Below are 15,965 nucleotides of genomic sequence, written 5' to 3'. Positions count from 1 at the left end.
GTTTTGATTTGCAATACAAACAAACAAGGCTCAAGGTTAGAAAAAGGGGATGGTCATAAGGAGGAAGATACGGTTGGAGAGATGGGGAGGAAGTGGAGATGGAGAGAGGGGGGATTAGGAGACCAGGTTGTATATCCGATTCCAATACATATTTAGCAATTGCAAAACATTGTTGCATTCACTAATAAGATTATATTGCTTTGGACACTTGACATATAAAATGATAAAGATCACAACAGTGGTGAATGTTAATGAAATCATTTGGAAAACTGGTGTATATCTCGAATTTGGAATGGAACTAGTTCTTTATTTAAGGATAATGACTTTTAAGTTTACTGTCAGCAGTTTATCTGCAGCTGTAAACAAACTGAGGGCACAGGTTTACTCTACAATCACAGCAATTCCATTGCAGACTCGTGTGTTATTGATCTGTAAAACTATATTATCTGAAAAAACATCCACATAGTTGATATTAACTCATCAAAAGACAAACAAGAAAAGGTTGGTTAACATTTGCAGAGGAGATAAAAACACAGCAAAGGGAAAGAGATATGAGGGGCCATGAGCCATATAAGTAATGAAGGGTATCTCAAAGCCTGCTGTAATGCTCTGAACTAAATATCACTTTGACAGCTTTAAAGTCCGACCTGTGAATCGTGTAAGTTTTTGTTTCTTGAGACTCAATTTGGTTTGATTTTATTTTGAAGTTTGCTGTCATCAATAATGTTACTACATTCACATTGTTTCTGTTATCCTGCCAGTACAGAACTAACAACCCATTTTAAGACAATCTTTATGTTTACAGAAATAGCATTTTTTTCTTCATTTCGAACAGAGCTGCCTTCAGATATTCTTGCAATTTAGTCATCAGTTTACATAATTATGTTAAACATTCTCTATTTCATGAAGATATCAATTCTAATGCACCTGAACAGACACTAAAAAAGCATTTTACTAACATCTTGTATTGTAAGTTTTTCTTCTCTTGGCACAAATAAAATTTATTTTCTGTATTCCTGTCACTGCATTCTCTTCCCATGTTACTCTTCCATAATGTTCATCTGGTCAGTAATAAGAACTCTTCACTCTATCTAACTGCTCTAGATAGTCCAAAATATTATTAATATGCCTGCAGTGCTTGCCAATGAGCTTCACTTTGATTGTGACTGGCTGGTGACCAATTAAAATTTTGATGAAAAGACTTTCTTTAGTTCCCTATTCCAAATACGTTGCATGATTGAGATGCCATCTAAAGAAAATACTAGCTACTGCAACTCTTGTATTATTTATCAGGACCCAGTAATTGACTTTCTTGTGGCACCTTCAGAATTCTTTAAAATTCTGGAAACCTTAACAGTGCTGCAAAACTTCCACTCCCAGACACCAAGTAGCTTCCCTTTCTAGATTTATCACCAATCTGGAATTTCTTTTTCTTACCATTAAAGGGTTTTAGAAGGGTGGCTGGCACCTTTGGATTTAAATGTAGGGAACCTGCTGTCCCAGTTTTCCTCTCTTCTTGAATTTCAGTTTTTCCAGTATTCTTTGAAGTGCACAAAGTTGCACCTTGTTGTGTTGTTGTGGACTTTAGTCCAGAGACTGGTTTGATGCAGCTCTCCATGCTACTCTACAATGTGCAAGCTTTTTCATCTCTGAGCAACTACTGCAACCTACATCCTTCTGAAACTGCTTAGTGTATTCATCTCTTGGTCTCCGTCTACGATTTTTACCCTCCACAATTCTCTCCAGTACTAATCTGGTGATGCCTCAGAACATGTCCTGCCAACTGATCCCTTCTTCTAGTCAAGTTGTGCCACAAATTCCTCTTCTCACCAATTCTATTCAGTACCTCTACATTAGTTACATGATCTACCCATCTAATCTTCAGCATTCTTCAGTAGCAAAGCATTTCGAAAGCTTCTGTTCTCTTCATGTCTGAAATATTTATTGTACATGTTTCACTTCCATACATGGCTACACTGCATACAAATATTCTCAGAAAAGACTTCCTGACACTTAAATCTATACTCGATGTTAACAAATCTCTCTTCTTCAGAAATTCTCTCACAGAATTACAATGCCATTTTTATTTCTTCTACATGGATTTTAATTCCTACTTGAAATTTTTCTTTTGTTTCCTTTACTGCTTGCTCAATATACAGATTCAATAACATAGGGGTTAGGCTACAACCCTGTCTCACTCTCTTCCCAACCACTGCTTCCCTTTTGTGCCCCTCAACTCTTACAACTGCCATCTGCTTTCTGTACAAATTGTAAATAGCCTTTCACTCCATGCATTTTACCCTTGCCACCTTCAGAATTTGGAAGAGAGTATTCCCGTCAACACTGTCAAAAGCCTCCTCTAAGTCTACAAATGCTAGAAATGTAGGTTTGCCTTTCATTAATCTATCTTGTAACATAAGGTGTAGGGCCAGTATCGCCTACGGAATTCAAACTGATCTTCTCCGAGATCAGCTTCTACCAGGTTTTCCATTCATTTGTAAAGAATTTATGTTAGTATTTTGCAGTCATGATTTATTAAACTGATAGTTCAGTAATTTTCACACCTGTTGACACTTCCTTTCTTTGGGATTGGAATTATTATATTTTTCTTGAAGTCTAAGGGTATTTCGCCTGTCTCATACATTTTGCTCACCAGATGGTATAGTTCAGTCATGGTTGGCTCTCCCAAGGCTATCAGTAGGTCTTATGGAATGGTGTCTGCTCCTGGAGCCTTGTTTCGACTAAGATCTTTCAGTGCTTTGTCAAATTCTTCATCCAGTGTCATGTCTCCCATTTCATCTTCATCTATATCCTCTTCCATTTCCATAATATTGTCTTCAAGTACATCACCCTTGTATAGACCCTTTATATACTCCTTCCAACTTTCTGCTTTCCCTTCTTTGCTTAGAACTGGGTTTCCATCTGAGCACTTTATATTCATACAAGAGGTTCTCTTTTCTCCAAAGATCTCTTTAATTTTCCTGTAGGCAGTGTCTATTTTACCTGTAGTGATATACGATTCTAAATCCTTACATTTGTTCTCTAGCCATCCTTTCTTAGCTATTTTACACTTCCTGGCGATCTCATTTTTAAGACATTCGTATTCCTTTTTGCCTGCTTTATTAACTGCATTTTAAAATTTTCTCTCTTCTGTTACCTAATGACATGTTGGCTCACTGTCTGAATAATTTCTTTTCTCACCTCATACATTTCTTCATTCTCTTCATCATCGGCAGAGTGTTGGCATATAAACTTGTACAAATTTGGCAGGCATGGGTTTTGTGTCTATCTTGGCTACCAATAATGCTTTCACTGTGCTGTTTGTAGCAGCTTATCCATGCTCCTATTTTTATATTCATTATTATATCTTCTCCAGCATTACCCCTACTTGATTTTTTATTTATAATTCTGTATTCACCTGACCAGAAGTCTTGTTCCTCCTGCCAACGAACTTCACTAATTGTCACTGTATCTAACTTTAACTTATCCCTTTCCATTTTTAAATTTTCTAACCTACCTGCCCCATTAAGGGATATGACATTACATGCTCTGATCCATAGAACTCCAGTTTTCATTCTCCTGATAACGACGTCCTCCAGAGTAGTCCCCACCCAGAGGTCCGAATGGGGACTATTTTACCTCCAGAATATTTTACCCAAGAGAACGCCATCATCATTTAACCATACAATAAACCTGCATGCCCTCGGGAAAAATTATGGCTGTAGTTTCCCCTCGCTTTCAGCCATTCGCAGCATCAGCACAGCAAGGCCGTTTTGGTTAATGTTACAAGGCCAGATCAGTCAATCATTGAGACTTGTTGCCCCTGCAGCTACTGAAAAGGCTGTTGCCTCTCTTCAGGGACCACATGTTTGTCTGGCCTCTCAACAGACACCCTTCGTTGTGGTCGCACCTATGGTACGGCTATCTGTATCGCTGAAGCGCGCGCAAGCCTCACCACCACCGCAAGGTCTATGGTTCATCAGGGGGATTGCACCTTACAGTGTTGTTATTCCCTTGCCATTATAATCCAGTTCTTGCTTATTTCAGAAATTTTGATACTTCCTTCAATATTTCAGATTTGAGAGTTCCAGTTTTGCGTATTGTTTTGTTGCACGTTCTACCTACTGCTTTAACTTACTGTTAGCCTATTTAAATTTCTTCCCTAAGCACTTGAACACTCTTTCCATAGCTTGTGTGTATGTTCAGGGATTGCTGGTTATTCGACACATTGCTTGTCTAAATTGTCCTTCAAGTTTGTCTATTCTCACATTCATTGTCCTTGCATTCAGATTTTTTTGTCCATGCTCTGGAACAGATTCTGAATCAAGAAGGCTACCCTACTCTCCACATCTGATCAGTTTTCATCTGTATCCATGAGCATATCGCAGATTTGTATACAATAACACCCATGCAGTAGGTCCTTCAGGATTTTTCAATAGTTATTCGCCCTCAACTGGTCTATTTTTATTTTTAATCAACACTCAGTAGTGTACTGTATGGTTTACTGAGTATGCAAAACTTGTTTATTTTGAATGGAAATGAAAACAAGTAGCAGTTGTTGTAAGATATTTTCTTCTGTAACTTTCGTAAAGTTTTTTGAGCTACATTAGTATTCCAGCTCAAGTAACCGAAAAAAGTTCAACTGATCAACAAAATATGAGTTTAGTAAAGAATACATCTTTAATGATCGAGAGGAGCAAATAAAAATATGCTTGTAGTATTGTTTAATCAGTGTGTGTACTGGTACAAGAGCAATTTCTACAAGGTTTAAGTCAGAACCTTCCTACAAAATCTTATGTACTTTCATGCCGTCCAAGCATGAAATGAATTGTAATACACGAAACAAATAAATTTGACTCATGAAATAAAATAATGGAGGAACCAAATTCTAAGTGCTGAAAAAGCATTATTTATATTCATCAAATAGATAATCTCCAAAAGTTTGGTAATATTAAGAGATGGAATTCCATGGGAATTGGAGAACACCTGAAATGAGAGCCACAATGTCAACATTATGATAATCTAGGCCTACAAATGCACAGTTGTTTCACACCCTAGGAATTACAAAGTGTGGGAACTATTCAAACTCCTTTCAGATATTGCTTTTCTTATATCATCATGTAGTGTCACTATGGAAGATCATTGCTGCATGAAGTGAGGGAGTTAGTATGCCTGAGCATGCTGTTGGGGAGATTAAAAGATGATAATATGATGGTTCCAAATCAAGGGAGTACAGGGGGCTTTAAAACATCCCACCCTAATGAGTCAAAGAACAGCCTTGGTGGCTAAGGCTGTTTGAGGACAGGCATTGTCAAGCAACAAGCACACTCTTCTCAGCAGTAATCCCCTCCTTGTGTTTTGGATGCTTCCTTTGAGTTTGTTTAGGCTCTCTCAGTATCATCGTATGTTGATGGTTGCGCCCGGAGGCACAAGTTAGATCAAAATGATGCCAACAGAGAGGCCATGATTTTTTTGCATGAAATTGTGGTTTTGAATTTTTTGGCAGATTGGGAATTGGTGTGACATCACTGTAATGACAGTTCCACCACCTCCCCCCCCCCCCCTCCTTCTCTCTCAGGTGTGTAATGAGCCACCAATGTCTCATCTCCAGTCACAATAGTGCTCAGAAAATGCTCACCTATCAATTAAAGGTCACTCGAGAACTTGTAGTCGCTTTTGACCCAGTTCTTGTGCTACTCTGTCAGCTGTTTTGGGACCCATCTTATGCACAGTTTCTGGTATCCCAACATTTCTGTTTGTGTCTCATATAAGAGTGTTCTGGGGACATCACAGAAATTTCATCCACTGTCAATCAACAGTCTACCGGAACAGTTATCTCGATTTTTAGCACAATCTCATCAGGCAATATGGACAGGTCTTTCACTTGTGTGTTTGTCATGAACATTTGTTCCACTAAACTCCCTACAGCACTTAAACATATACCTTCTGTTCATAATGCCTTTGCCATAAATGGTTTTGATTAAAAAAAAAATGGTGAGTGTTTCTCCTTTCACGAGTAGGAAGCAATTCACAGCACGTGGCTCACACTTGGCGGGATTTCTTACTGACAGCTTTCATTCCAATGGACACCATAATGCCAGTTTTATGTATTACAGTGTTCCTGCAGTGCTCACTTTGGTCAGGGGATTCCCTCCCTCTCTATGACTCAGTGTAGCCAATCCTCAAAAAAATCAACCAACCACAGCCTGTTATAGTCACTGTACACTTACTTTCTGAACATACATCATACTTAGGAGAGGAATGGGATTTGTGATCATCTATTGTGATTTCTGTCTGTTATGTGATCAGTCAGAGAAAAGAGTGAATGGTTAGTCATACTGACTTGTTCATTCAGTAGTAGCTTCTTTTTAGCTTTTGTTTTTGTATATTTGACAATTTTCTTGTAAGGTTAAGAGGTGCCTTTCATTATTCATTCAGACTACTTTTATGTCTTTCTCTCTTGTAGTAGGTTTGCGATTATCTCACTCTCTTTCTTACACATGCACAAAACTGCAAACTTTAAACCAGTTAGCAACATGAGAGAAAGCTTCAATGAACTGGTTTAATTCTATAACCTACAAGTGCAAACAGAAAAATCATGTAATATTTCAGGACATCCAGTGAAAATGTGTTGTAAATAAGGCAAAACCCATCTGTGTGCAGGAGTTAAATAAAAAACGTAATGTGTAGCAAGCAAATTGAGTTTTCTTTTAAATTACTGCAATCTTCATTCCTGACTGCTTAGAGCCACTTTTCTGATGGCAGTTCTGCACAATATAAAACAAAAAAAAAAAAAAAGTAATATGCTTTCATAAGACTGATTACAATATTGGTGCACAAGGCTCTCTTTTAATCACACAGCATGATAAAAGTGCTTGCATCTAAGACAAGTGTACAGAATCTATTTGAAAATAAAATCATGATACACAAGCAGCATATGATTTTGCTCAAGAAACCATTCCTAGCATCAATTTTGAAATTTGTCCAACAAAAGAATTCTAGCAAAATAAAATAAAGTTATTGTCTAGATTCAGTAATCCATAAACCGTCCCAGGGACACGTACTACACTCTCACATTTGATTGCCTGATTTTCAGGTTGCAGTTATGCCATACTTCCTGAATGGTAATAAAAGTAGGCAAACTATTTCTAAACAACATACATCCTCAGAATATCTGAGTGCCATTGAAGCTGGAGTGGTTGCAGTTGCATTAACCAATAGTGCCAGCTTTTAAAACTGGTGTCAGATTGCTTGTATTCTTCAAAGGGACCACCAATCTAAGAAATTCAAAGCTAATTTTCTGCATTGAAAGGGTCATGCTGCTCTATTTTTATAGCTCTGTACCTCAGTCAGTAAAAATTATACCCTTGTAGCATCATTTTGTTGTCTGTCTGTCCTCCTTTTAATGCCCCTTTTTCTTAGTAATGTGTTGAGGTATCATCATGAAACTTTTGTCAAATACTAAGGTCTACAGCCCTCAGCAGTGTAAAAAAATTAAGCTCTTTGGGGGATGCAATCACAAGATACAACCACTTACATAAAATATTTCAGTATTACAAACGGACTTATCAGAACCTATAGACGAATTAGCTACATACATAATTAAGATGTACAGAACCCTCAGAGTGAGAGTCCTACTTTGTCTAAACCTAGAAATTTTAAACATGCTGGCTGACAGTATCCTAAATAAGATGAAGCCCAGGGTGCCTACTGAAGAGTGTATACATTGCCTTTGGAAATGATCTAAAGGAAAAATATCATATGAGTGAGACCTTAAGTAACACTGATAAAGTGATTGCTTTGCATTGTTTATTTTAATCACCTGCACCAGAAAAAAAAGATTATTTGAAACTCTTCTAGCTTTCTACTACTGAAATATCTTGATCAGGTTTATACTATAGGGTTAATGAAGTGTGATTCAATATTTAGTAAGCCTAATACCTCACTGCAGTTTTTGAAGAAAACTACTGATATCCCCATTTGTTTCTAAAATCTCTTAGTCCTTTTATGTAACACAATGTTTTTAATGTTATATCTTAACAACCCATTCTTTCCCCATATTGAAATTTAAACCACTGTTTGTGAACACACACATGGAAAACATAATCTCTATTAGAAAAAATACAAAAGGGGTTTTTTATAACAGGTGCGGCATTGAAAAGGACAATTTTTATATGTCCAACATTAGTTCAAATTTATTTATGGTGATGCAGAACAAATACAACATGAGTTTACAATGATTGTAATTTAACATGCCCATCACTTGAAAATGACATCACATAGGTGGCCTCTATTTTCCTTCACACACATTTCAAGTTTCCTTTACACACATTTCAAGTCTTCATGGAAGTTAGACATCACATCTTGCATGACTGGCACTGGAATTCGATTAACTTCCTCCAAAATTTGATCCTTCACTTCTGAGGTGGTGTGTGCAGAGTCACACCAGAAGATCTGAGGTTTCAGATGACTCTAAAGGAAGAAATCGTATGCTGAAAGGTCAGGGGATCTTGGAGGCCAGAAAATGTTCCCATTCTCTCTTATGAGATGACCAGGAAAGTTGTTCTGTAGTGTGTTAATGGAATCCCGTGAAGTATGGCATGTGGCCACAACTTATTGGAACACTGCATTTGCAGTTACAGGAAGATCTGCAAGTTATCGCACTAGGAAATCATTCAACATATGAACATACCATTCTGTATTCACAGTAACAGCATTACTGTGATCATCTTTTAAAAAAAATAAGGCCCTATTATTCCAAACGATGATATGCTGCACCACAGCACCACTTTCTGGCTGCAAAGTGGGAATTTCATGCACTATTTCAGGATTTTCAAGTGACCAGTATCTAAACTTTTGCATGTTAACAAAGCCTGACCCACAAAACTTCGCTTCACCACTCATAATCAACTCGCCACACAAGCCTGGGTTGTCATCATGAGTTCCAACAATTCTTGGGCAAAGGAGAATCTCTTTGGGAGGTCTTCTACATTCATTTTTTTCACTCTGGATTTTGTATGGGTTGTAGTGCAGTTACTTGTGCAGTATTTGCCATACACTGCGATCTAACAGGTCAAGTCGCAGTGCGTGCTTGTGTGCAAAACAACTGTGACTTCAGCTGAAGGCTTCTTCCAGTCATGCAACAGTCTCCGGTGTGCATACGTGTACTGCATTTCCACCCCTCTTTTGCACTGTACCACCTGTTTCCTCAAATCTGTGTAGCATTGATAGCACATCCAGCAGGACTGGGGCACAACATGCGAGATAGTAATGAACACAAAATACATGCTGTGTGGCCATGTGGCTATTGTTGTTTTGTAAAACACCTTCACAGTAACAGTGCATTGTTCACCAGTCCACGACACCATCTCGACTGAAGATCCATATCAGGGTCAATGGCAAAGGCTTGTTGTTTCCTGATTGCTAATATAACATGTTGTTTCCATGGTTGCCAAATTACCCATTTCACTTCCACACCTGTTTTTTCCTAAATATATATATTTATTATTTTAGCCAAATCAAGCAGATATTGCAGTATTATTGTGCTACACATAACCAATACCTTTACAGTTTCAGCAGCCGGCCGGAGTGGCCGAGCGGTTCTAGGCGCTACAGTCTGGAACTGCGCGACCACTACGGTCGCAGGTTAGAATCCTGCCTCGGGCATGGATGTGTGTGATGTCCTTAGGTTAGTTAGGTTTAAGTAGTTCTAAGTTCTAGGGGACTTATGACCTCAGCAGTTGAGTCCCATAGTGCTCAGAGCCATTTGAACAGTTTCAGCAAAATAGAATGAACAGTGTTAAAGTTACAGATACTTTTGTTTCACGGCACTCTTAGAAAATGAAGAAATTTTTATCTCTTGAAATTTGTAAAACAAATGGCCTAAACATTAAAAAATATAAAATTTTGTGCTCTTTGTTTAGTCTATAGGTACAGACAATAAACAAAAATAAACAATAAATATCTGACACTATGATGTCAAAAACTGCATAGATATCATATGGACTGATGGACTGGCCGTTACATCATACAGCTCATCAAGAAAGTTCGAACTACAGGTCTACAGGATACTGATCTAATCAGTGATGATGTATAATTTTGAGATGTGGTATTCCTTGAAACAATACTTCCATAACCAATATGTTTCTGAGAGAAAAGTTTTAAGGAAAATCTTCAGTGGAGGTCAGGATCCAGACACTGGAGGATGGCACATCGAGTAGAATTATGAGCTGTACGAAATAGGATGATGAGCATGATGGAAAGCAATAATGTGTGCAGGTCATGCTTTTTGAGTGAGTGGCTACCACCAACCTGTAAAACTGCTAGATTTTGCTCTCAAAGAAAAAAAAAGGGGGGGGGGGGGCATGAGAGAGAGAGAGAGAGAGAGAGAGAGAGAGAGAAATGTATTCTACAAGGTCCTGTTAAAGACTGGTATATGAGATGACTGATAGCAGAAACCAAGATATAGGAGAGAGTAGGGAAGAAGCTTTCTAGATCAATGTGCTCTCTAGCTGCTGAATATGATTTGATGGTTGTGACCTCATCTTAACTCCTTTTGTTCAATGTGCAAAAAGTGCTTAGAATGATCTCACATTTGGATACCTTATTGTGTTATTACACTATTAAATTTATCTCAGTAAGCCCTGAGCAGATGATTGTCTTATTACTAAAAATTTTCACCCACATTATTATAAATGGAAAATATTGCACCTTGCCCACCTTCAAAGAACAACATTTTAGTGTAGCCTTACATAGCCAGTATCAATTCAACTAAAACCCTTTTGGGCATTAGGCTGCATCATTATAAAACACTGATTAAGTATTATTAAATGGACATTGTGACTGTCTTTACAGCAGTTTTGAGGACTGTCTTCCCTTCACACCATGCTATTTCAGTTGTCAGTGGAATGTCAGTAGACATTTCAAACACTAGACACCTTTGCTTGGGGTGGCAAATGAAAGGCTATTGCCTTTACTATGCTGACACATGATAGGCAGGCAACAGAAAAATGCCAGCTTGTACCTAGGGGGCAGTTGATGCTGCAGCATGGTGTCAATACCACACAGCAGTTATCTTGTGACTGCTTGTTTATAAAGAAAGTTGAACCTAGGGCCCAATGAACTGCTGACTGGCAAACACACATAGCCTGGTGAATTTGGATTGCTGGCAGTCAGGCTGCCTGTTTGTGCTGTTATGGCCTTCAGTTATCTCAACACCCTTTATTATTTTTTGCTGCTGCATCCACAGCTGCCTAGTAAATACATAGAGCTTGTGGTAGCTTGGCGATCCTTCCAAAGCAACTTGACTTTGGACTGTCCGGTGATGTTCCGGAATGTGACTTCAATTTTCAGTCATAACCAAAATAGTATAATGTATAGGGAACACTTACTCTAGAATCCAGCAGTTTAGTCTCACTGAAGAGCACTGCTGTCAGATGGTCAAAAAGTCTTTTTTATATCTGTTTATTGTGTTTCATAATGATGTGGCTAATTGCTCAAAAGGATTTTATTCAAACTACTGTATTGTCTAAAAGCTTAGTATGATCAAGAAATGACTTATTTCCTGAACTGGATATTTGGTGGGTTGCAAAACACAGTAAGGCCTAATCAAACAATGGAGAGTCCAGACTGGAATATGAACGGCTATAAAAATGACAGACTGCTTCTCATCATAAAGATGACACTTTGAGTTGTAGACTGGCCTAGTGAAAAGATTGTTACACTCTAAGCTTTTGGCCAAATCCTCCTTCAGAAAATAAAGGGATGGACACACACACACACACACACACACACACACACAGGACTGCCATCTCTGGCCTCTTCAGCCGAACCAGCAGAACAAAGCAGGCGGTTTCTGTGGTTACTCACAACAGAAATTATGAATGCATAGTCGAGTGATCTAAGCACGTACCACAATCCAGTGAAAAGTCCAAATCATAAAATATGTGTCGGGCAAGGTTGAAATACACTGCTATCCAATGGTGCATACATAAGGCTTCAGTGACTAGCGGGATACTGGCCACAATCCTGGGTTGCAGTATATCGGGAAGCCCCTACCAGAAGGTGGCACCACCTTGCCATGGTGGCTGTGCCCCACAAGCCATGGCTGTCCCCTGGAGCCCTAATATCTGTGACATATACTCTCTATCGATACTCAGGCTCAGCGGCAAAAATCAGAATTGCCCTTGGATACTAGAGAAACAATGTCCAAAATGTGGAATTCTAAAACTGGAGATGGATATTTAAAAAAACTATTACAACTACAAAATCTCGTCTGTAGCACTGAAAATGCGAATAGAAAATATGACTGACTTCGTTTTACTGCCACATGTGGTGCATATGCCCTCTATTGGTAGTTGATTCAATTCCTAAAAAGTAACTGTACAGAGATGTGGAAGAGACATTGGTGGCAGCTGATGGCACTTGTGAATTCTAGAAATATCTGTGGGATTCACACCCAGAGATCTTGGTGTGTAGTGAATATCCAAACATTTATCCGATATAATTTCAACACATGCTAAGACCATCCTTCCACCTCTAATCTCGCCTCATTCTATTATGTTCCTCTGATTTTACTTGCCAGTTTTACAGGATCTGCCACTATTCAGTGCCCACATCTTGCACTGCATCAGAGATTTTCCATCAAACTTGTTCAAAAATACAGTGGTTATGAAAGTTTCCAGATATTCAAATTCTGTTAATACTATAACATTAGCTGGATTGATTTTCTGTACATAGCGAATTTGCACTGCATGACTTGAGTGGATGACTGACTCTAGTGAAAACAATTGATCAGTGTGTGGCAAGATGTATCCACTGTAAAAATTGTCCCCCTAATAGTTTAACCTTACTCCAGACAAGCATGTGATAAATAAATAGAGTAATGTGTGCTTCATGGACTATTTTCAGAATAATTTTCATGGTCCAGTACCAGAGTACTGTTTTTCCAATAGAGGAAAGTCCCTTTGCCTTGTCATGTTTGAGATGGCCCAACTGCACTGAACCTACAGTACAGCTTGCTGATAAACTTTAGTTCCTGAGGTACCTGCTGTGGAACGTTTTGTGACCCAGTCAGCCCTTCTGAGACTATGGTCTGTATTTTACGTGTATCAGTGTATCTGAGGATTCTGCTGTCTGTGGACAGCTCCATTGAGTCATGGATGGACACAGAAGAGCATGATTATGCACAGTTTATCTTTGTTTAATTTATGAATTAATGTGTTCACTAGTGTCATGTTGAACTATCTTGGGGATGGCTGTAGTACTTCCAGAAAATGTAGTCCCTCATATTTTGTTGCCTGATTTTTGCTGTGTACTGACTGTGTTCACAGTAAGTTTACCATTAACTGGTGCTAACACATGCAAATTCTTCAACTTCATGTTGCAGGAATTCTGTAGCCTAACACTTCAGTATTTTTTATTCTTCACTCATGTTCATTGGACAAGTACTTTGCTGTTAGCACGTGGCATCAACAACACACTTTCTGCCAAGTGTAGCAGCTGGATTGTTCATGTAGAGTTTTCTGTGATTATGCACATTATCTGGCTCATTGAACAAGTGTATGATTAATTTTTTCCAAATCTAAATCTTAGCTATTACAGCCTCTCTAGTGATGACAACATTAAACCACTCAAAAGAAAGAGATTGTTTCCATACTGTATAATTACTGAGACACTGAGCTTCAATTATGAAAGTGTGCTGTTGTGGTTATAACCTCTCTTTCTTCTTGTTCTACAATCTAGCTTACTGTAACTTCCATACTTCATTGCTTTCTAACGAGCTGTAATAAATTGCTTGTGGTTTTTGATGTATATGTTGACCCATTCATCATTATTGTCATTTTGTTGCATATAAAAGTCTTGTTGGTGCTCTGCGGATTTTTTGTTGACATTAATAATTACAATAATAACAGTGAAATATTTATTTTAGTGTCATATTGGAGGAGCTTTACTGTGACTTGTCCCATTTTCAGTAAAGAGTGACCTAGTTCTCTTTAATTGCCTACACACTTATGTCGCCAGTCCCTAGACTTACACAGTACTTAAACTAATGGATGCTAAGGACAAAACACACACACACACACACACACACACACACACACACACACACACACACACACACACACACACACGCGCCCACCAGAGGACTCGAGCCTCCAGGGAAAGGGGTCGTGCAGTCCATGGCATGGCGCCTCAAACTGCATGGCCACTCAACGTGGCTACTGAGATTATTGGGAAAGACCTATTGATGGCTGCTATAGATAATTTAAGTACATGGTTGACAAAGCAGAAAGTTAGTAATTACACTAATAGGGGTGAAATAGCGTGTGTTTCAGTTTTTAGATTTAGTTGTTTTTTTGCAGAACAGATAATACAATAGTATTAAAATACGTTAATTATTTCGGAGGGTTATGGAGCCTCACCACACAATTTATTTTGCATATTCCATTGCTGCCAGATCAAAGTTAAACTACTTGTCAAATGTCAGAGTGATGTTAAGTTGATTGTACTTTTGTTACTTATATTGAGCAGTTGTGCAAGTGCTACAGTTCTACACATATATTTATTGAATAGAAATTAAAGGAAAAAAGTGATAGGTTTTTATTTCCTAAGTAGTAATCTTTCGGTCTTTATTCCACACACTGGTTCGTAATATCACATTTTATTGTCTTAGCTTTTAACACCCTTTTCAATGAATGTGATTCACACAAGTCATGCTTCTGAGTGAATGTGTATTTCAGTTTTATTCCATAAGTGGAAAACATTTTGTTTGTTACAATTACAGCCCTAAATAAATCCTTGAATGCTGCAAATCAAAGAATGGAACTTAGCTATCTTAGTTAATTTAGAATCCTTGACTTTAAAGTCTTTTCAAAATTTTATTATGTTATTCTTTTAAATAATCTTCATTTTCTTCATCATAAACTTATTATAACTTCTGTAACAGTAAAATAAAAAAAACTATATCTTCATTGTCTGATATGCTGGCTAATACTTCACTATGAATGTACATAACTGAAAAGACCATTTATAGTTTGTGTATGCAACCTCCTCTTTTTATGTACATACTCTGACTGTTACAGTTCTAGATGTGCACATCCCTTTAGTGTGATGGTTTGGGAATGTGATGTGTAGCTAGCTTAGGATTAGTTATTTGTTCCTACAACCGTGACTGGATCTTATTTCAGAAGGCTCAGACCAAGAGGATGGAGATGACAACATCAGAAAACCTTTAGGTATGGTTTGTTTCTTTTCTTCTTTATATTTTATGCATCTTATTGTAATAGTGTGAGGACAAATCAAAAAGTAAATTCCCTTCTGTACTGCTCAGAAACAAATGAACAGAACTCACTGGAACGTGTGTCTCGTGATTTGTTCCTGCCAGATAGCACATAAGGCCACCAGGTGCCAAAACAGATCAGCATACCATAACAATATATGCTAAAAAACTATTTGTGCTCCATGAATTGGTTTAGCAAAATGTGCAGAGTTCTTGCACCACAGATGTAGGCCTCAAGTGGCACATAGCAAGAAATTTTCTTTTAATATGCTGTACGGAAATTTTCTTTTAATATGCTGTACGTAATGTAATGTGTTCCACAGTGTAGCTTATTGCCCACACATGCCTCAAAGGCAAAAATAGAAGAAAATAATTTTTTATTTTGTTTCTTGTTTGACCAACCTTTATAATTATGTCAACAAATAAAACTAAAGTTAAAAAGGGTAGTGCCTTAGATGTTCAAACTGTCTTTACCAATATGCCTGCAGACATTATGGAAGATACTTTTTGATGTATCCTCATATAATACTTTGTATTTGTTTGAGGCACTAAACATTTAATTTTTATTTTTGTAAAAGCACTTTCTCTTGAAGTAATTTGGTAGCTTTTTAAGTAGAAATTATTTTAATGTCATAAGCCATTAATAATTATTTGTTTTCCAACCCTACAAGTACTTCGTAGTCAT

General features: G+C 37.8%; 1 protein-coding gene across 6 annotated transcripts in view; it reads left to right on the top strand.

The window, feature by feature from the left end:
* The window catches only part of LOC126195378 (dystrobrevin beta), a 620,666-nt gene that overhangs the window by 580,983 nt on the left and 23,718 nt on the right, over window positions 1–15,965 (top strand). For 5 of the 6 annotated variants that reach the window (XM_049933955.1, XM_049933957.1, XM_049933956.1 and 2 more), the window contains one exon: window positions 15,189–15,236. The exons of the other annotated variant lie outside the window; for it this stretch is intronic. In XM_049933955.1, coding sequence (XP_049789912.1) covers window positions 15,189–15,236 — 48 coding nt within the window. The remainder of the gene's footprint in view (window positions 1–15,188; window positions 15,237–15,965) is intronic. 6 annotated transcript variants of the gene reach the window in all.

Source organism: Schistocerca nitens, chromosome 7 (genome assembly GCF_023898315.1).
Source record: "Schistocerca nitens isolate TAMUIC-IGC-003100 chromosome 7, iqSchNite1.1, whole genome shotgun sequence".
In the NCBI taxonomy this organism is placed as follows: domain Eukaryota; kingdom Metazoa; phylum Arthropoda; class Insecta; order Orthoptera; family Acrididae; genus Schistocerca; species Schistocerca nitens.
The sequence above is the reverse complement of the archived record's forward strand: the minus strand, read 5'-3'. Positions and strand labels throughout refer to the sequence as shown.